A 20,808-nucleotide genomic window follows, 5' to 3' on the forward strand; every position below is an offset into this window, starting at 1 on the left:
CTTAGATTAAATATTTAAATACATATACACACACACATTTTGTTGTTGTTGTTACATTTATTTATTTTTGAGAGAGAAGCAGAGATAAAGGGGGACAGAGAATGAGAGGGGGAGGGTCAGAGAAAGAGAGAGATATCAGAATTCAAAGCAGGCGCCAGGCACAGAGCCTGACACGGGGCTCAAGCTCATGAACCATGAGATCATGACCTGAGCCAAAGTTGGACGCTTAACTGACTGAGCCACCCAGGAGCCCCTTAGACTTAAATATTTAAAAGGTACAACTTGATCATTACTTTGAGGGACTGAAATTATTTTGATTTAATATATTTATATATCTGAGTATATATATAGTTATCTGCTAGTGTGGATACACTTAGAACTGAAAGTAATTTAAACTTTAATGTAGTAAAAGCATGCTATATCTTGTGTTCATTACTCTTTCTACCTATCACTTTGCTTGAGTACTAAGAATTTGGTAAATCTTTCTTATGACAATTCTGATGGAAAGTCACTTAATTGCACTTATTGAAGTAAAGCATCTTTTTTTTCTTTTTTTTAAGGTTGGTTGTTGAAGGTACCAGTGGAATAGATAATCATACACCTACAAGCACTCTAGTTCAAAACTCATGCTGTTCATATGTAGTTAATGGAGACAACACACCTTCATCTCCGTCTCAGGTTGCTGCCAGACCCAAAAATACACCAGCTCCAAAACCACTCACATCTGAGCCTGCCAATGACACTGGTAAGTATGGTGATTTATGACTCATTGTTTAAATGGAAACTAAATTAAACTTTATGCCTACACTTCTCTTACTGTACTATCTTTCTTAATCTTCAGTTCTGCGATAGGAATCTAAAGATCTAAATAACTGAAATCTTTCCTAATGTTTTGAATTTTTCTAGATTATTTAGGAGGATATTCCAAATATATATTTAGTTTAGAAATAACAATACATTTCATTGGGGATCCTGGGCAACTCAGTTAAGCATCTGAATTTGGCTCAGGTCATGATCTCGCGGTCCATGAGTTTGAGCCCCACATCGGGCTCTGTGATGACAGCTCGGAGCCTGGAGCCTATTTCAGATTCTGTGTCTCCCTCTCTCTATGCCCCTTTCCCCACTCACAGTCTGTCTGTCTGTCTGTCTGTCTCTCTCTCTCTCAAAAATAAATAAACATTAAAAAAATTAAAAAAAAATAACAATACATTTCACTAAGCATGTACTTATAGATTCTTAGGCTTTATGCCACATGCAAAAAAAGTTCATTATATAATATTTCTAAAAGAACTTTTGTGAGTTTATTAATTTGTTAGTAATAAGTGGTTTCTCTTGGGGGTGGAGAGAGGAAGGGAGTGGGGGGCAGAGACAGAGGGAGAGAGGGAGAGAGGGAGGGAGGGAGAGAGGGAGAGAGAGAGACAGAATGAGAAAGGGAGAATGAATCCCAAGCAGGCTCCACACTGTGAGCGCAGACCCTGATGCAGGGCTCAAGCTCATGAACCATGAGATCATGACCTGAGCCAAAATCAAGAATCAGACACCTAACTGACTGAGCAACCCAGGTGCCCCAATAAATGGTTTCTTTAACCTGTCTTCAGTACACAAATAATTTATTTCTTTGTATTACAAGTTGTTAGAAAAATGTAGTTTGAGCTGAGAGAGCTCTCAAAGTTCTAGATTTTTCAGGGGTATTATTCCATTACAGAAGGAATGCCTATGGAAGATTTTTTTCTATAATCCTGTATTCCAATGGACTCAGCTGTAAAAATTCATAAGTAATTTTCTTGTTTCATCTTTATATATTCTTTTAGATGAATCTCTTCAAACTCAAACATCTTAAGGTTGATTATGTTTGGGAGCTAGAGTTGTAATACTGGTCTTTTATTTCCAGAGTCTATATTTTTTCCTGTGTTTTGTGTATCTATGGGAAAGTATTCAAAAGTAGAAAAAAGTAAAGAATCAATTCAGGAATTGAATGAAAATACATGGGATTATAGATAAGACAACTGTATATTTATACCCAGGATTGGAGGGAGACTTACTCTGCTCTATCTTGAGAGTTTTTATAAACGTAGGAATTGACCTCTGAATGTTTTTGTTTTTTGTTTTTTTTTAATTTTTGTCTATTTTTGAAAGAGAGAGAGAGAGAGAGACAGACAGACAGACAGACAGACAGTGTGAGCACTGGAGGGACAGAGAGAGAATTGAAGTAGGCTCCAGGCTCCAAGCTGTCAGCACAGCACCCGATGCAGGGTCCAAACTCACAAACTATGAGATAGGACCTGTGCTGAAGTCAGACACTTGCTGATTGAGCCACCCAGGTGCCCCTCTGAATTTTTTTGTTTAATATAATTTCTTGTCAAATTGGTTTCCATACAACACCCAGTGCTCATCCCAACAAGTGCCCTCCTCCTTTCCATCACCCGCTTTCCCCTCTCCCCTACCCCCCATCTATCCTTAGTTTGTTCTCCGTCCTTAAGAGTCTCTTATGGTTTGCCTCCCTCCTCTCTGTTACTTTTTCTCCCCCCCCCTTCCTCTCCCCCATGGTCTTCTGTTAAGTTTCTCAAGATCCACATGAGTGAAAACATATGGTATCTGTCTTTCTCTGACTGACCTATTTCACTTAGCATAAATCTTCCAATTCCATACATGTTGCTGCAAATGGCCAGATTTCATTCTGTCTCATTAAGTAGTATACCATTGTATATATAAACCACATCTTCTTTATCCATTCGTCAGTTGATGGACATTTAGGCTCTTTCCATAATTTGGCTATTGTTGAGAGTGCTGCTATAAACATTGGGGTACAAGTGCCCTTATGCATCAGCACTCCTGTATCCCTTGGGTAAATTCCTAGCAGTGTTATTGCTGGGTCTTAGGGTAGATCTATTTTTAATTTTTTGAGGAACCTCCACAGTTTTCCAGAGTGGCTGCACCATTTTGCATTCCCACCAGCAGTGCAAAAGGGTTCCCGTTTCTCCACATCCTTGCCAGCATCTATAGTCTCCTGATTTGTTCATTTTAGCCACTCTGACTGGCATGAGGTGATATCTGAGTGTGGTTTTGATTTGTATTTCCCTAATGAGGAGTGACGTTGAGCATCTTTTCATGTGCCTGTTGGTCATCTGGATGTCTTCTTTAGAGAAGTGTCTATTCATGTCTTCTGCCCATTTCTTCACTGGATTATTTGTTTTTCAGGTGTGGAGTTTGGTGAGTTCTTTGTAGATTTTGGATACTAGCCCTTTGTCCAATATGTCATTTGCAAATATCTTTTCCCATTCCGTTGGTTGCCTTTTAGTTTTGTTCATTGTTTCCTTTGCAGTGCAGAAGCTTTTTATCTTGAGGAGGTCCCAGTACTTCATTTTTGCTTTTAATTCCCTTGCCTTTGGAGATGTGTCAAGTAAGAAATTGCTGCAGCTGAGATTAAAGAGGTTTTTTTTCTGCTTTCTCCTCTAGGGTTTTGATGATTTCCTATCTCACATTCAGGTCCTTCATCCATTTTGAGTTTATTTTTGTGTATGGTATAAGAAAGTGGTCTAGTTTCATTCTTCTGCATGTTGCTGTCCAGTTCTCCCAGCACCATTTGTTAAAGAGACTGTCTTTTTTCCACTGGATACTCTTTCCTGCTTTGTCAAAGGTTAGTTGGCCATACATTTGTGGGTCCAGTTCTGCGGTCTCTATTCTATTTCATTGGTCTATGTGTCTGTTTCTGTGCCAGTACCATATTGTCCTGATGATTACAGCTTTGTAGTAGAGGCTAAAGTCTGGGATTGTCATGCCTCCCACTTTGGTTTTCTTCTTCAATATTACTTTGGCTATTCGGGGTCTTTTATGGTTCCATACAAATTTTAGGATTATTTGTTCTAGCTTTGAGAAGAATGCTGGTGCAATTTTGATTGGGATTGTGTTGAATGTGTAGATTGCTTTGGTAGTATTGACATTTTAACAATATTCTTCCAATCCATGAGCATGGAATGTTTTTCCATTTCTTTGTATCTTCTTCAGTTTCCTTCATAAGCTTTCTATAGTTTTCAGCATACAGATCTTTTACATGTTTGGTTAGGTTTATTCCTAGGTATTTTATGGTTCTGTTGCAATTGAGAATGGTATCAGTTTATTTGTCTTTCTGTTGCTTCATTATTGGTGTATAAAAATGCAACCGATTTTTGTACATTAATTTTGTACCCTGCAACTTGCTGAATTTATGTATCTGTTCTGTCAGACTTTTGGTGGAATCTGTCAGGTTTTCCATGTAGGGTATCATGTCATCTGCAAAAAGTGAAAGTTTGACTTCATCTTTGCCAGTTTTGATGCCTTTTATTTCATTTTGTTGTCTGATTGCTGACACTAGGACTTCCAATACTATGTTAAACAACAGTGGTGAGAGTGGACATCCCTGTCGTGTTCTTGCTCTCAGGGGGAAAGCTCTCAGTTTTTCCCCATGATATTAGCTGTGGGCTTTTCCTAAATGGCTTCTATGATGTTTAAGCATGCTCCTTCTATCCTGACTTTCTTGAGGGTTTTCATTAAGAAAGGGTGCTGCATTTTGTCAAATGCTTTTTCTGCATCTATTGACAGGACCAGACCATATGGTTCTTATTGTTTATTTTATTAACGTGATGTATCACATTGATTTGTGAATATTGAACCAGCCCTACAGCCCAAGAATGAATCCCACTTGATCATGGTGAATAATACTTTTTATATGCTGTTGAATTCAATTCGCTAGTATCTTGTTGAGATTTTTTTGCATCCATATTCATCAGGGATATTGGCCTGTAGTTCTCTTTTTTTGCTAGGTCTCTGTCTGATTTCGGAATCAAACTAACGCTGGCTTCATAGAATGAGTCTGGAAGTTTTCCTTCCCTTGTATTTTTTTTGGAACAGCTTGAGAAGGATAGGTATTAACTCTGCTTTAAATGTCTGGTAGAATTCGCCAGGGAAGCCATGTGGTCCAGGACTCTTATTTGTTGGGAGATTTTTGATAACTGATTCAATTTCTTCTCTAGTTAGGGTCTGTTAGTTTTGGTAGTGTGTGGGTGGTAGGAATTTGTCCATTTCTTCCATGTTGTCCAGTGTGTTGGCATATAATTTTTCATAATATTACCTGATAATTGCTGGTATTTATGAGGGATTGGTTGTAATAATTCCATTTTCATTTGTGATTTTATCTATTTGGGTCCTCTCTCTTTTCTTTTGAGAAGCATTACTAGACGTTTATCAATTTTGTTTATTTTTTCAAAAAACCAACTCTTGGTTTCATTGATCTGCTCTACTGTTTTTTTAGATTCTATATTGTTTATTTCTGCTCTGATCTTTATTATTTCTCTTCTTCTGCTGGGTTTGGGGTATCTTGCTGTTCTGCTTCTATTTCCTTTAGGTGTACTGTTAGATTTTGTATTTGGGATTTTTCTTGTTTCTTGAGATAGGCCTGGATTGCAGTGTATTTTCCTCTTAGGATTGCCTTTGCTGCATCCTAGAGGGTTTGGATTGTTGTGTTTTCATTTTCATTTGTTTCCATGTATTTTAATTTCTTCTCTAATTGCCTCATTGACCTGTTCATTCTTTTGTAAGATGTTCTTTAACCTCCATGCTTTTGGAGGTTTTCCAGACTTTTTCATGTGGTTGTTCTCAAGTTTCATAGCATTGTGATCTAAAAGTGTGCATGGTATGATCTCAATTCTTTTATATTTATTGAGGGCTGTTTTGTGATCCAGTATATGATTTATCTTGGAGAATGTTCCATGTGCATTTGAGAAGAAAGTATGTTCTTCTGCTTTGGGATGTAGAGTTCTAATTATGTGTGTCAGGTCCATCTGGTCCAACGTATCTTTCAGGATCTTTGTTTCTTTACTGGTTCTGTGTCTAGATGATCTGTCCATTGTTGTAAGTGGAGTATTAAGGTCCCCTGCAATTACCACATTCTTATCAATAAGATGCTTATGTTTGTGATTAATTGTTTTAAATATATGGGTGCTTCGAATTCGGTGCATAGACATTTATAATTGTTAGCTCTTCCTGATGAATAGACTATTATATAATGCCCTTCTTCATCTCTTGTTACAGCCTTTTATTTAAAGTCTAGTTTGTCTCATATAAGTATGGCTACTCCAGCTTTCTTTTGACTTCAGTAGCATGATAGATAGTTCTCCATCCCCTCACTTTCAATCTGAAAGTGTCCTCAGGTCTAAAATGAGTCTCTTATAGACAGCAAATAGATGGGTCTTGTTTTTTTAATCCATTCTGATACTTTATGTGTTTCGATTGGAGCTTTTAGTACATTTACATTAATGTTATTATTGAAAGGTGTGGGTTTAGAGTCATTGTGTTATCTGTAGGTTTCATGCGTGTGGTGATGTCTCTGGTACTTTGTGGTCCTTGCAACATTTCACTCACAGAATCCCCCTTAGGATCTGTTGTAGTGCTGGTTTAGTGTGATGAATTCCTTCAGCTTTTGTTTGGGAAAACTTTTATCTCTCCTTCTATTCTGAATGACAGGCTTGCTGCATACTTTTCCTGTTCATCACATTGAAGATTTCCTGCCATTCCTTTCTGGCCTGCCAAGTTTCAGTAGATATGTCTGCTACTACCCTTATGCTTCTACCTTTGTATGTTAAGGCCCATTTATTCCTAGCTGCTTTCTGAATTCTCTCTTTATGCTTGTATTTTGCCAGTTTCACTATGATATGTCATGCAGAAGATCAATTCAAGTTACATCTGAAGGGAGTTCTCTGTGCCTCTTGGATTTCAGTGTCTGTTTCCTTCCCCGGATTGGGGAAGTTCTCAGCTATGATTTGTTCAAGTACACCTTCAGCCCTTTTCTGTCTCTCTTCTTCATCTGGAATTCCTATGATACGTATATTGTTCCATTTGATTGCATCACTTAGTTCTCTAGTTTTCACCTCTTGATCCTGTATTTTTTTCTCTTTTTCTCAGCTTCCTCTTTTTCCATAATTTTATCTTCTAATTCACCTATTCTCCTCTCTGCCTTTTCAATCCGCACTGTGACTGCCTCCATTTTATTTACACTTCATTTATAGCATTTTTTAATTCATCATGACTATTTTTTAGTTCCTTGATCTCTGCAGTACTAGATTCTCTGCTGTCTTCTATGCCTTTTTCAAGCCCAGCAATTAATCTTATGACTATTATTTTAAGTTATTGTTCAGTTATATTGCTTATATCTGTTTTGATTAATTCTTTGGTTGTCACTTCTTCCTGGAATTTCTTTTGAGGGGAATTCTTTCATTTCATCATTTTGGCTAGTTTTCTGTTCCTTATGAATTTTAAAAGCTCGTTATGCGCTTGGCACCTGCGAGCACTGCTATATTAAAGGGGGGGGTCACACACTGTCCAGGGCCTGGCCCTTCAGGAAGTGTTTTTTTGGAGAGTGTTACTTGCTCTCTGTTGTTGTGACTTTGGTTATTTTATTTCTCTACTGCTAGTGATGTTTTGGACCCTCTACGAGGTGTGCTTTGATTTGTTCCTTGAAGTAGTCCTGTAAAGGAAAACAAACAGGAAACAAAGACACATAAACACACATACAGATAAAACAAACAGACAAAAAAAACCCACAGACAAACAAACATACAAACAAAAACAATCCAAAAGCAAAAAAACAGAATCACCAGCTACAAGTAAAGAACAAGGTAGAGGCAGTGCTGATGGAGGAGCACATGCAAAGAGAGAAATGACAGGGGCAGGGACAAAGAGAAAATAAATATTGACCGGGCAGAGAGACTAAATGACTTAATCCAGAGAGAGAGAAAGGAAAATAAAGAAGGAGGTCGCGGGGGTGGGGGGACAAAGATAAAGTTACCCAGGCAGAGAAAGTATATGGCTTGATTATTCCAGAGAGAGAGGAAAGTACAGAAGGAGATGTAGAACATGTATCAAGGGAATGCATTAAATATGTCTGCTTCAACAAACCAACAACCAGAGCAACCAGCCTAGAGGAGGGAAGAGATAGGAAGGGAGAATATATCTAAATAAGAATTGTCCTGGAATTAAAGAATTGTCCTGGAATTAATCCAGGCTATGCAGCATCACTGGTCTGGATTATGGAGCCCTCTGGTTGCACAGCATGTATCTGGCTCCAGCAGATAAGCTGTTACCTGCACGGAGGGGCGTGGTTTGGTGTAGGCTGGTCTCACCTCCACTATCTGTCCCACCCCGGACTGATCCCTGAGGTCCTGCCTTGGTGGTGATGGTGGGAGGGAATGGTAATCCCCCAGTCTCTTCCCTGTGACCCAGTGGACTCCATTCCAGTTGTCCTCACTGTGCCACAGGCACAGACTGGGCGGTCCTTCTCGCTCCCCCAACTCCCCTGGCCCAGTGCTTGGCTAGGGTTCAAAGACCCGCTCCAGGTGCTCTGGCACTGAGGAAGTGCCTCTCTGTGCAGCTTGATATGTGGTCCTGCCTGGCTTTGCCTGTGCTGCCGGACTTCAGGGAGGACTGCCTTTTCCTGCTGTGGACTGCGCTGCTGACCTCGCTGAGGTGCATGGGGGTGGTATACACAGGCAGCAGACAGGCTTTATTCTCTCCCAGCACACTCCAGGGAGGGGTCTGGTTTCTCCTTCTGCAGACTGCACCCTCAACCTAGCCACTGAGCTCCAGGGGGTGGAGGACGCAGGCAGGCTTTGTTCTGTCACACAGCCCTCCAGGGAGGGGTCCACTTTCTCCTGTGGACTGTGCCCCTGATCTACCACTGAACCTGGGGCTGGCTCCCCTCCTCCCCAGGTGCGTGAACAGGGAGATGGCCCCAGTCTGAAGAAAGCCCCACAGTTAGAGATAGGATCCCTCTCAGTCCCAGTCCTGGGACAAGAGACTGTATCTCTTGTCCAGATACAGTCAGTCCTACACTTCCCCAGCCATGCTTTCTCTTCTCTTCGTCTCTCAACAGAAGGGGATCTCTCCCCTCCGTGCCTACTCTGTGGGTTTTATTTCCCCCAGTTCACAATCACCCACCTGTCCTTTCTCAAGTTTCTTCCTGGTAGATTTCAGCCTCTTTTCCTCCCGGACTCTTGAGGTTTAAAGTCCTTTGGCTTCAGCACTTCTTTGTTTGAGAGACGCGGGAAGTATGGATCCCCCTACTTCTCTACCATGTTGGCCCATGAATCTGAATGGGTTTTTAAATTTTAATTTATTAATGCCTTTTTTTTTTTTTAAGATGGACTTAAAGATCCTGAGTGGTCACAATAAGTAGAACTCTTTGGTCATTAATTTAAGGTGGCTGGAAAATGAAGAGAAGAGAAATACATATAACAAGAGTGACATTAGTGAGGCAAATGCATTTATTTTCTGATTTCTGATCTGCTTTGTAGTAGGAACATTTGTCTCAGAGTTATTAGCAAAGCAGAAAAGGAAACATCACCTTACTTTATTTGGAACTGTGTCTAAATTAAGAACAGACCAGTTAAAACAGCTACTGTTTCTGATATTCTATCTTTTATGGATTGTATGAAAAAACCGCATAGTGTGAGCAACATCCTCAATAATTCTAGGAGAGTAAATGTAATAGTGAGTTTCAGAGAACTGTGACTTATGTTATCTATCCTAAATTAAATATTACGATTTTTAAAAATAGTCTGAGTACCTATAGAAAGGACCAATAATTTATTTTTTTAAGGTTTATTTATTTATTTTGCGAGAGAGAGAGAGAATGACCAGGGAAGGGCAGAAAGAGAGGGGGACAGAGGATGTGAAGCAGATTCCATTCCGATAGTGGAGATCGTGATGCGTGGCCCAAACACAAAAACCACGAGATCGTGACCTGAGCTGAAGTTGGATGCTTAACTGACTGAACCACCCAGGCACCTCAGTAATTTATTTTTTAAAAATGTAAACACATAGAGGTACTTGGGAGGCTCAGTTGGCCTGACATGACTCTTGATTTCCCCTCTCCCTGGCTTGTGTGTGCTCACTCTCTCTTAAAAAAAAAAAAAAAAAAAATTCAAAAAATACATATCAACACATAGAAAAGTGGTTTATCTGAACCAGAGTTTTTCACAATGAAGCTTAAATCTAGGGCTTTTGTCATGAATTTTTAAGTTATTAAGTAATTATCCATACCAAAAAATTTCAAGGAAAACCTAATTATTCATAAATTTGCATTATATTTTAATTTTTTTTTAACATTTATTTTTGAGAGAGAGAGACAGAGCACAAGCAGTGGATGGGCAGAGAGTGAGGGTGACAGAATCCAAAGCAGGCTCCAGGCTCCAAGCTGCCAACACAGAGCCTGACGTGGGGCTTGAACTCACGAGCTGTGAGATTGTGACCTGAGCCGAAGTCAGATGCTCAACTGAGCCACCTGGGTGCCCCAAAATTTGCATTTTAAACAATATAACTTCCTTAACAACACTCCAAAGAAGTTGTGAAAAATAAAAATAACACTGTTATATAACAGGATTGATTTGTTATATGGGATTATCATTACATTCAGAATGTAGTTCCAGTTCCATCATTTCTGAAACTAATTAGATAAAAGGCCAATTATTTGTAAAGTTCAGTCCTGATTCATGAAAAGAATAAGAAGGATGAATGATCATTTCAGAAAGGCTTATACCGCCATTCTATCTCATTCTTGTCATCATCCTCCATTTAAAATCTATGGAATTTGGTGAGTTAACTCTTCTTCCTAAAATATTTAGCTGTTTGAGTAGATTGGTGAAAGTGTCCATTGACCACTGGTTAGTTGCATGTTTTAATGTTTGGGTATATTCAGATGCTGGTACAAAAGGGAGGAAGACTTACGGAGGCTTTTCAGAAATCTCAGAATCTCTTACACTCCATGGTTTCTCGGGTTCTCTATAGACTCTTCCATTGAGAACAAGTACACTTCCCATGTTTTTTTTGTTTTTTGCCTTTTTGATATTTATTTTAGAGAGAGAGCATGAGCAGGGGAAGGGCAGAGAGAGAGAGAGGGAGACAGAGGATACAAAGTGGGCTCTGTGCTGACAGCAGAGAGCCCGATGCAGGGCTCGAACTCACTGTGAGATCATGACCTGAGGCAAAGTTGGATGCTTAAATAACTGAGCCACCTAGATGCCCCACTTCCCACGTTCTTATTTATCCTTGCCCAAAATTTCAAGGTGAATATAAAACATATGAGGAACTAGAATTGAAGGCTCCATTGTAAGTAATTCCCATAACATTCACAGTAGCTATTAGGAAACCTAGGATAATCATAATAGCTAACATTTGTGCTATATATGTTGTAAACACTGTATATCTATTTACTGATTGAACTTTCACCATAACTAATTGAAATAAATACCAATATCTTTCCCTTTTTCCCAAGAGGAACGGAAACACAGATCACAGCTAGGGAATAGAAAAGCTGTAATTGACATCCAGTTATATCTCTCTGAGCTCTCTCTGCCTTCTGCTTCTCTGTTCACTTTGATGTGTGTGATTTTTATAGTGTCTCAAAGGTATACTGTTCAGCTTTTATACTTTGATAGACTTCAAATAATATTTCATCATCCAACTTAGCGATTGTGTTTTCACCTCCTCTGATAATTGTTGGCGACATCTGACAAAACAATCTGTCATCATTCTATTGGCCAGTTTAAAAAGGCTTCCAGAACCTATTCTGTTGGTAGTAACCACTCTGCCAGTGCCTTTAGTGTGATCTGTCATCCCTTGGTAGGAGGATGAATTCAGGTACTTTTCAAGGATTGGGATAATCTTTAAGGCCTTAGTACAAAAATGGTATTCCTTTTCCTAATCATGGACTTTTAAAATCAGTTTTCATGTTACAGAGGGGATACGGATGGGAGTGTGCATATTCTGTATATAACACATTACATGTTTTTAGTCCCTTACCTACAATTCAGAATCCTAAAATCTTTAAAACCAAAGGTTTTTTGGTGAACTCCTTTGATGTCAAAGTGACTACAACTGACTTAAATGTATTCATAGTTTATCATGCTTAGTGTATCTCTACATTTTGCCACAGAAATAGTATTGTGTCTAATTACAATGTGTAGCCCTCAAATCTGCTCAGTTATTAGTGTAATATACAGTACACATGCCATATTACTTTTCTAAATTTCGAAAACTAATGGATTCTGGAACATACTTGACCCCAAGGATTTCAGACAAGGGATTATAGCCCTGTGCTAAGGAGTTTAAGACAAATGATTTCATTTCACCAGAGACAGTATCAATACAAGAAGGCTTTTTGGTGGGAATTTTTTTTCTCCCTCCCTTTAGATCAGGAGGCTCCATTTGAAGGGCACCTGGGTAGCTCAGTTGGTTGAGCATCCAATTTTTGATTTCGACTCAGGTCATGATTCCAGGGTTGTGGGATCAAGCCCCTGGTCGGGCTCTGCACTGAGCATGCTGCCTGCTTAAGATATTCAATCTCTCTCTCTCTCTCTCTCTCTCTCTCTCTCTCTCTCTCTCCCTCCCTCCCTCCCTCCCTCCCTCCCTCTCTCCACCTCTCCCTCCAATATGCATTCTCTCTAAAATTAAAAAAAAAGCTCCTTTGATAAGTTTAGTTGCTATAAATATTGATAGTTTTTTAAAGCTAAAATGGGAGGCAATCCTGGCATCTAATAGGACTAAGTTCAAATCCAGCTCTACTGTTTAATGTGTTAACTGTGTGATCTTAGACAAACTTAATATTCTTAAAATCTAGCTCCTCCATTTATAAAAAGAGGATAATCCTCAGTTAACCACCTGATAGGATTGTTTCAAAGGTTAAATGAGATAATAAAAAACATCTACCATATTCCTTGGACAGTGATAGATATTTAAGAACAATACTATTTTCTTCTCCACTTCCCACTATCTGTAACTTCCAGTGTGAAATGACTTTTTCTAACACATAATTTTTCTTTTATTAATAGATCAGAGCTCTGTATGGTTTCAGGCAGAACTGATTTCACAAGTTTATTAGACTTTTGTTTATAGCTTTTTATTTTGAAATAATAGAAAGTTGCCAAGAAATGTATAGGGAGCTCTCCCTGTGTGAACATACAGTGTGTAACTGCAGTACAATATAAAAATCAGGAAATTGGCGTTGACAAAATCTCCACTTTGCCTATTGTACCTGCACTGTGTGTGCATTCTGTGCGGTTTTATCATGTATTACTTCATGTAGCTGCTACTGTGATCAAGATACAGAACTATCCCATCATCAAAGCCTCCCTCGAACACTACCCCCTTTATAGCCACCCACTTAGAAGTGTGAATTGACTTTAAAGAAACTTAAGATGCATATACACCAGTAGTTCTTCGTGTCACACCTTTTAATTTTATTTATTTACTTTGAAAGAGAGAGAGAGCAGGCTGGCGGAGGGGCAGAGAGGAGAGAGAGAATCCCAAGCAGGCTTTGCTGCCAGCGCAGAGCCTGACGTGGGGCTCAAACTCAAGAACTGTGAGATCCTGAATGACCAGAGCCGAAATCCAAAGTTGGATGCTTAACCGACTGAGCCACCCAGGTGCCCCCATTCATGTCACACTTTTAAAAAGGAGTAAAAATGATACTCAAATCTTGAGTATTTCTGCCTTTTTCTGCTTTATTTGAACAGTTATAGTAAGGACAAATGTGTGGTGCTTTGAGATGTACATATCATAAAGTACAAGGAAAACTTCTCAAGGATTAAACACGAAAGTAGGGAGGTGTGTCCTGTAACTTAAATGTCATAATGGCTGAAAGTAAGGGTTTGGATACATTCATTAAGAAACCAAGTCTGTAGAGAAGAAAAATGCTTTGCATAAACTTCCAATTTCCCACCTGTTACACATTTCAAATACTAGCTTACGTGTAATTCTCCATATTCTTTCACGAGCAAGGAGCCTATGATTCTGACCTCCCTCTCTCTCTGCCTTCCCTTTTTGTCTTTTTTGTTAGTTTGTCCTTTCACTCATCCTTATACCATTTGTTAACAGATGTTTGTATTGCAGCTACCGTAGACAGATGTTTATTTTGCAGGACACTGCCTGGTGGCTGGGTATGCACACATCAGAGTTTCTCAACTTCACACTGTTGACATGGTGGGCCAGATAATCCTTTGTTGTGGGTGGCTGTCCAGTGTATTGTATATTCCTGACCTGTACCCACTAGATGCCAGTAACATCTCCCTTTCCCCTGGCTGTGACAACCAAACATAGCTCCAGATGTTGCTAACTGTCTTTGAAGTGGGGGGCAAATTTGTGTCCAGTTGAGAACCACTGACGTGTATCAGTAATAATCTCTAATCAAAGATATGCCGTCCTACCCCACTCAGAATTTCCCATTATTAACACCTTGCATTACTGTGCTACATTTGTTAGAATTAATGAACCAGTATAAATACGTTATTGTTAACTATAGTCCATAGTTGACATCAAGGCTCACTCTTTGTGTTGTATGGGTCCTGTGAGATTTAAGAAATTCATGTTGTCGTGGACCCAACATTACAGTATCCTGCAGAATTGTTTTACCACTCTCCAAATCCCCTGTGCTCCATCTATTTATCCTTTACCCCACACTCCTAACAACCACTGATCTTTTTGCTGTCTCTGTAGTTTGGCCTCTATAGTTGGAATCTTCTTTCACTTAGCAATATGTATTTAAGGCTCCTCCATGTCTTTTTGTGGCTTGACGTCTCATTTCTGATACTGTCAACTAATATTCCATTGTATGAATGAATGTACCCCAATTTTCTTACCCATCTTGGTTGCTTCCATTTTTGCCATTATGAATATAGCTGATATAAACATTCATGTGCAGGTTTTTGTGTGGACGTAAGATTTCAACTTAACTGGATTGAAAACCAGGACTGCTTTATTATATAATAAGAGTATGGTTATTTTTGTAAGAAACTGTTCAAACTGTCTTCCAAAGTGGCTGGACCCTTTTGTTTTCCCACCAGCAATAATGAGAATTTCTCATGCTCTGCTTCCTTACCAGTATTTTTACCAGTTAATTATTACTTTTTTTTGCAGTGCTGAATCTTCCCATCCAGAGATATTTTATGTGCCTCTCCATTCATTCCGTGTTTTAAAATGTCTCTTAAAAATGTTTTTTAGTTTTGTTTAGATAAGTCTTGAGTGTAATTTTGATGTTGAACTTCTATCTGGTCGTTGAGCTAATACATTTTGGTCAAATTAATTGGGTACTAATAGCTTTTCAGTTGACTCTTGTGAGTGTTCTTTTTTTATTATTTTTTTTAATGGATCAGTTATTAGGGTCTTTTTAAGAAACTTAGAACACCAATTTGTGAGGGTGAACTCCATTTGTGAGAGAAAACACAGAACGGATATAGCCCTGAAGCTAAGGGACAGCTTTGATTTGTGGGAGCATTTGCGAGTCTGCAGCTTTCTGATCAACTCTGTGCTGTTCTGTAATCTCATATTTCCCTTTCTCCATGTTGAAGATCTCACCTTCCTGGTGTCTGGGTTTACTCAGCCGCTGCTTCTTGAAGTAAGCATCAGTGAGATGTTTTGGGATTTTCACACTGCTGATACTAGTTTTGGAGGAGGTGGCAATGACAGATTTCTGGTGTGTTCTACACAGAGGAAGTCGATTGAGGGCCAGAGGTCCGATCACAAGTAGCAAGCCACTGCTCAGTCACTTCAGGAAAACCACCCTCTTGCCTCTGTGGAGCACAGTGAAGGTGATCAAAATGAACCCAGGAGTGATGCTAGCTTGCATTTTCCTCACATGCTGACTGAAAGGGTTGTTGTTGTTTTTTGCCGTGGCTCAGTAGCTTTCCAGGAACATCTTCAGTAGGATAATACCTAGGCACTTTGTGAATTTTAACCACTCGGGTACCACCATTCCTGTTACCACCAACTGGTTTTGTGACAGTAGCAAGAACCTTCTCCTTTTTCTTTTCAACTCTGTATTTAGCTGCTGAATACTTCTTCCTCTTGTACATGGCCTTTCATAGCTGATCAGGAATATCTGCCAATTCCTTTGCCTAGGCCAGGGTTTTTGGCTGCAGTGGGGCTTCCTTTTCTTTGGCATTTTAGCCCTGAGGTTACTCTTCTTAACCTTGCACTAGTCTGACCTTCTTGGCTTTGATTTTTTTTCTCCTTAGTGTTTGGCTTCTCGGCTTTTTTTGCCTGCCATCTTGCAAGATGGGTCAGAGATCCTGTCGAGTGTTCTAAATAAACTTATCCTCTGTGAGTGAGCATTTTATTTCCAGTATTTTTCACTTCTTGTCTTAATGCATCATCAAAGTAATCAGCAGTATTGGAGTGGTGGTTGTGATCTTCCTTGTTTTGTTCCTGACTTTAATTTGTTCCTGACCTTAATAGAAATTCTTCTAATATTTTATAGTTAATATACGATGCTTACTGTGGGTTTCTGGTAATCTAGACTATTTATTTTTCTTGATTCCTCTTACCAAGTGTTTTATCAAGGTTTTATTGAATTCTTTTTGGTTTGTATTGAAAATAGTCATGGCTTTTATCTTTTAATATGTTAGCATAGTCAATTTCCTAACATAATATCCTAATATTGAACCATCTTAGAATTTATTGAATTTCAACTTTAGGGTTAACTTACCCTTACAAGAGTAAACTAAGAAACTCCTTTTTACTCCTTGTTACTTTAAATAACATTGAGAGTGATCTGTTCATTGAAGGCTTCATAGGATTTTCTCAGAACACTAAGTGAGCCTTGTGCCCTTTGGTGGAGTGCTATGATCTTTCATCACCTTTTCAATTTCTACTCTGATGAGTCCTTTCTTTCTTTTTATTTTATTTTTAAAGATTTTATTTTTAAATAATCTCTATATCCAATGTGGGGTTTGAACTCAACCCCAAGATCAAGAGTCACATGCTCCACTGACTGAGCCAACCCATGATGAGCCTTTTCAATTTTTCTTTCTCTTGACTTAGATTAGTTAATATGGTTCAGACTTACAAAGTTGTATGTGGCATTCCTAATGTTATTCATATTATATATTCTTTATAAAACTTGGAAAGGTATATTTCATGGTTTCTCCATATTACTGGTAAGAATTCATCTGAAGCATTTGTTAAAAATACAGATTCCCAAACCTTCCTTAGAGATTTCCCCTAGGGATTCAGTAAATCTAGAATGGGAACTGAGATCTATACTTCCAACAAGATCCCAACAGGATCCCATTTCTTATCAGTAAGTTTGGAAATTCTGATCTGTTTTATTGGTTTTTAAATTCCTTCTACCATTGCCCCCCACCCCCAATGGACCCTCAGCTCTGGAATTGAGTGCTAAGCTCATTTATTGCCATTCTTTCTTATATCCGTGGATACTTGTTAGGCTTTGTCCAATAGCCTTTGATACAAGTGTTTTCATTGCCATTAATTTCCCTAAAGTCTATAATTTCATTATTTCCTCTTTAACTCAATAATTATTTAGTTTATCTTCTAAGCATATTGATTGTGAATTGGGGGAGAGTACTATCATTTTTATGGACATAAAAGTATCCGTCTTCTGGGGCATCTGGGTGGCTTAGTGAGTTAAGTGTCTGACTCTTAATCTCACCTCAGGTCGTGGTCTCACAATTTGTGAGATTGAGACCCACATTGGGCTCTGTACTGACAACTTGGAGCTTGCTTAGGATTCTCTCTCTCTCTCTCTCTCTCTCTCTCTCTCTCTCTCAAAATAAATAAACATTTAAAAAGAAAGTTACCAGTTTCCTCACCAGTAAAGTGGAGATAATGCTGGTATCTGTCTCAGCATAGTTCTGTGAAGATTATTACATAAGATAACCCTTAAAAAGTGTTTAACAGATTCTGCCAGACTTTCAGTAAACATTTTAATAAGTTGTATTTTGTATTGCTTGTTTCTAGTTTTATTGCATTGTAATTAGAATGTGGCCTCCTTATTATATAATGGAGGATTTTCCTTTGGTCTTTTATATTGGTTTTCTAAAAATTCTCAGCGTGTTTGGATGGAATATGTACATAGTAGAAACTCAAAGCTACCTCTCTGTAATTTAAGTCAGATGTATTGTGTTATTAAATTTTTCATATAGTTAATATTTCTACTGATGCTCTTTAATCTGCATAGTTTTGGGAGAGGTATGTTCAGTTCATTTCTTCCTCTATGATTTGTCTTTAATTTATTGATTCAACAAATATTTATTGTGTTCGTATGCAAAGCATTTTTAACAGTTGGGAAATGCAAGAGTGACAAAGTTTTTGTACCATTCTGAACTTAAAGAAATGAAAACAAATAAAATGATTTCAGAACATGAGAAATAAAACAGGTTAGGGTGTGGTGGAAACAACAGTAAATAAGGTACTCAAGCACTGCCTCAAGTACATTCTGAAGTTATAATTGGGCATGCACTCTAAATGATAAGAAGCCAGTCATGAGGTATTAGGAGGCCACAGTAACAGCAAGTGCACATCCCTTAAGTGGGAAGGAGTTTGCTATTCAGGGAACAGAAGGAAGGCCATCATGAGAAGTCAGGCATAACTGTGGAGCAGATTAACGTAGTCATTGTCATAGGCTGTGGTAAAAGAGTTTGGAATTTATTCTGGTGGTAATGGGAATCCACTGATGTGTTTAATTAGGGGAATGAAAAAATCTTATATGTTGTGAAAAAGATTACTCCGAGCCGTCATTTGGAGAATAGCTTGTAGCTGGACATGAGAAAAAGCAGCAGACTAAAATTAGGAGGCTGTTGATAGTAGTAAAAGCAAGAAACGATGGACCAGAAGGTAGTGGTACAGATGGAGAGAAGAGCTGAGAGCACTCACCTGCTGTTGAATTATTGTAGGAGAGGAGTTTTTGCCTTGAACAACTGAACAGTACTCTTTAATATCTCATTTTATTCCTCTCTAACAGTTCGTTTTTGTGTGCTGTGTTTTAGTATGCAAAAGATTTATGACTTTTTTCTTGGACTGGATTATCTTATCTCAGTTATTCCTCTTTTCCCATTTAGTGTTATTTTGCTTTGAAAAGACTGCTGCTAACTAAGCTTTTTTGTTTTTGGAAATTAATTTCTGCACTATTGAAGAGTAAATATTAAATGAGGTAATTATTTAAGTGAGCATTATATAGGAGACACCAGAAGTTAGCCTCTCTATGCACATTCTTTTTTCATTTCACTGTGTTATCTAATAGTATTTGGTACAGGGTAACTGTAAATACTTTATTTCTTTTATGTATTTTTTTTCCCCCAAAGCCATTCTCTTCCTCATATTTAGACAGTACTTGACTCATTCTCTTATTATTTTGTGCTTACCATTCAATTCCTTTTAATAGTACACTTTCCACCATTTAAGTCTTCCCTCTGAAGATGCCATTACCTTTAATTAGGTCTCCCTTCCCCATTTCAATTAGAACGTTATGTGGAATTTTCTAATACGTTTTACTCAATAATCTATGTCTCTTTCCAGTTTTAATTTGACTTCACTTTAATAGTGACACATAATTGAAATGCTTTGATCACATTTAAAATGAACATTAAGGGGCTCCTTGGTGGCTCAGTCGGTTAAGCATCCGACTTTGGCTCAGGTCATGATCTCATGTTTTGTGGGTTTGAACCCTATGTCAGGCCCTGTGCTGACAGCTCAGAGCCTGGAGCCTGCTTCAAATTCTGTGTCTCCGTGTCTCTCTGTCCCTCCCATGCTTGCATGTGCTCACTCGCTCTCTCTCAAAAATAAATAAAAACATAGAAAAAAAATTTTTAAATGAACATTAAGAGGGTGCCTGGGTGGCTCAGTTGGTTAAGTGTCCGACTTCAGCTCAGGTCATGATCTCATAGTTCGTGAGTTTGAGCCCCGTGTTGGGCTGTGTGCTGACAGCTCAGAGCCTGGAGCCTGCTTCAAAATCTGTGTCTCCCTCTGTCTCTGTTCCTTCTTCACTTGCACTCTGTCTCTAACATTAATAAAACAACCAAAAAATTTTTAAATGAGCATTAAATTGTATTAGTGGATCCCAGTAGTGAGTCATTTCTTTAGAAGGTGTAGAATGAATTTCTGTATCTTCTGGCAGTCCACTATAGTACTATCTAAATGCCACTGTTTCCCCCCATTGACATTTTTGATATTAGCTACCATTTGCATAGGAGAAGGAGATTGAAAGGGATCTTTAAAAGTTTTTATATATATAGGGGCACCTCGGTGGCTTAGTCGGTTAAGTGTCCAACTCTGGCTCAGGTCATGATCTTGCAGTCCGTGAGTTCGAGCCCCGTGTCAGGCTCTGTGCTGACCGCGCGGAGCCTGGAGCCTGCTTCGGATTCTGTGTCTCCTTCTCTCTTTGCCCCTCCCCCACTTGTGCTCTGTCTCTATCAAAAATTAATAAATGTAAAAATTTTTTTTAAAGTTTTTTATATAAACCATGCAGACTTTCAGAATTGATCATTTGGAAAAAAAAAAAAAACAAAAAACATGTTATCCTCATACTGGTTTTTCTTTTCCTTAAGTTAAAGTTATTAGTGTGTGTGTATACAATTTACCCTTGAACAGTAAGGATTGGAACACCAACATCACCCCCCCCCCCAACAGTTGAATGATTTTGTATAACTTTGGACTCCATCCCCCTCCCTGCCGCCAGGTTTTGACTACTAATTGCCTATTGTTGACTGAAGCCTTACTAGTAACATAGTCAATTAACACATATTTTGTAGATCTGTTATATACTGTCTTCTTACCATACAGTAAGCTAGAGAAAATGTTAAGAAAACCAGAGAAGGAAAAAATACATTTACAGGTTTGTACTGTTTTTATTGGAAAAAAATCTACACATAAGTGGACCTGTGAAGTTCAAACCTGTGTTGTTCAAGGGTCAACTGTATTCTTAAATTTTTATTATTTATATATTCATCCCTAAATATAAGCAAGAAAAAATATAATCTGCCTTATTTATTT

At 38.5% G+C, this 20,808-nt stretch overlaps 1 protein-coding gene and 1 pseudogene across 6 annotated transcripts in view; one reads left to right on the forward strand and one right to left on the reverse strand.

Annotated features, from left to right (window-relative positions):
- The window catches only part of WWP1 (WW domain containing E3 ubiquitin protein ligase 1), a 133,856-nt gene that overhangs the window by 64,163 nt on the left and 48,885 nt on the right, over positions 1–20,808 (forward strand). For 4 of the 6 annotated variants that reach the window (XM_042972645.1, XM_042972644.1, XM_042972643.1 and 1 more), the window contains one exon: positions 561–745. In XM_042972645.1, coding sequence (XP_042828579.1) covers positions 561–745 — 185 coding nt within the window. Of the gene's footprint in view, positions 1–560; positions 746–1,752; positions 1,776–11,591; positions 11,668–20,808 lie in introns of those variants that run through there. The other 2 variants (XM_042972649.1, XM_042972648.1) reach the window with 2 other exon arrangements.
- On the reverse strand, positions 15,200–19,270 carry LOC102953888 (annotated as a pseudogene).

The sequence above is a fragment of the Panthera tigris genome, chromosome F2, assembly GCF_018350195.1.
Source record: "Panthera tigris isolate Pti1 chromosome F2, P.tigris_Pti1_mat1.1, whole genome shotgun sequence".
Taxonomy (NCBI): domain Eukaryota; kingdom Metazoa; phylum Chordata; class Mammalia; order Carnivora; family Felidae; genus Panthera; species Panthera tigris.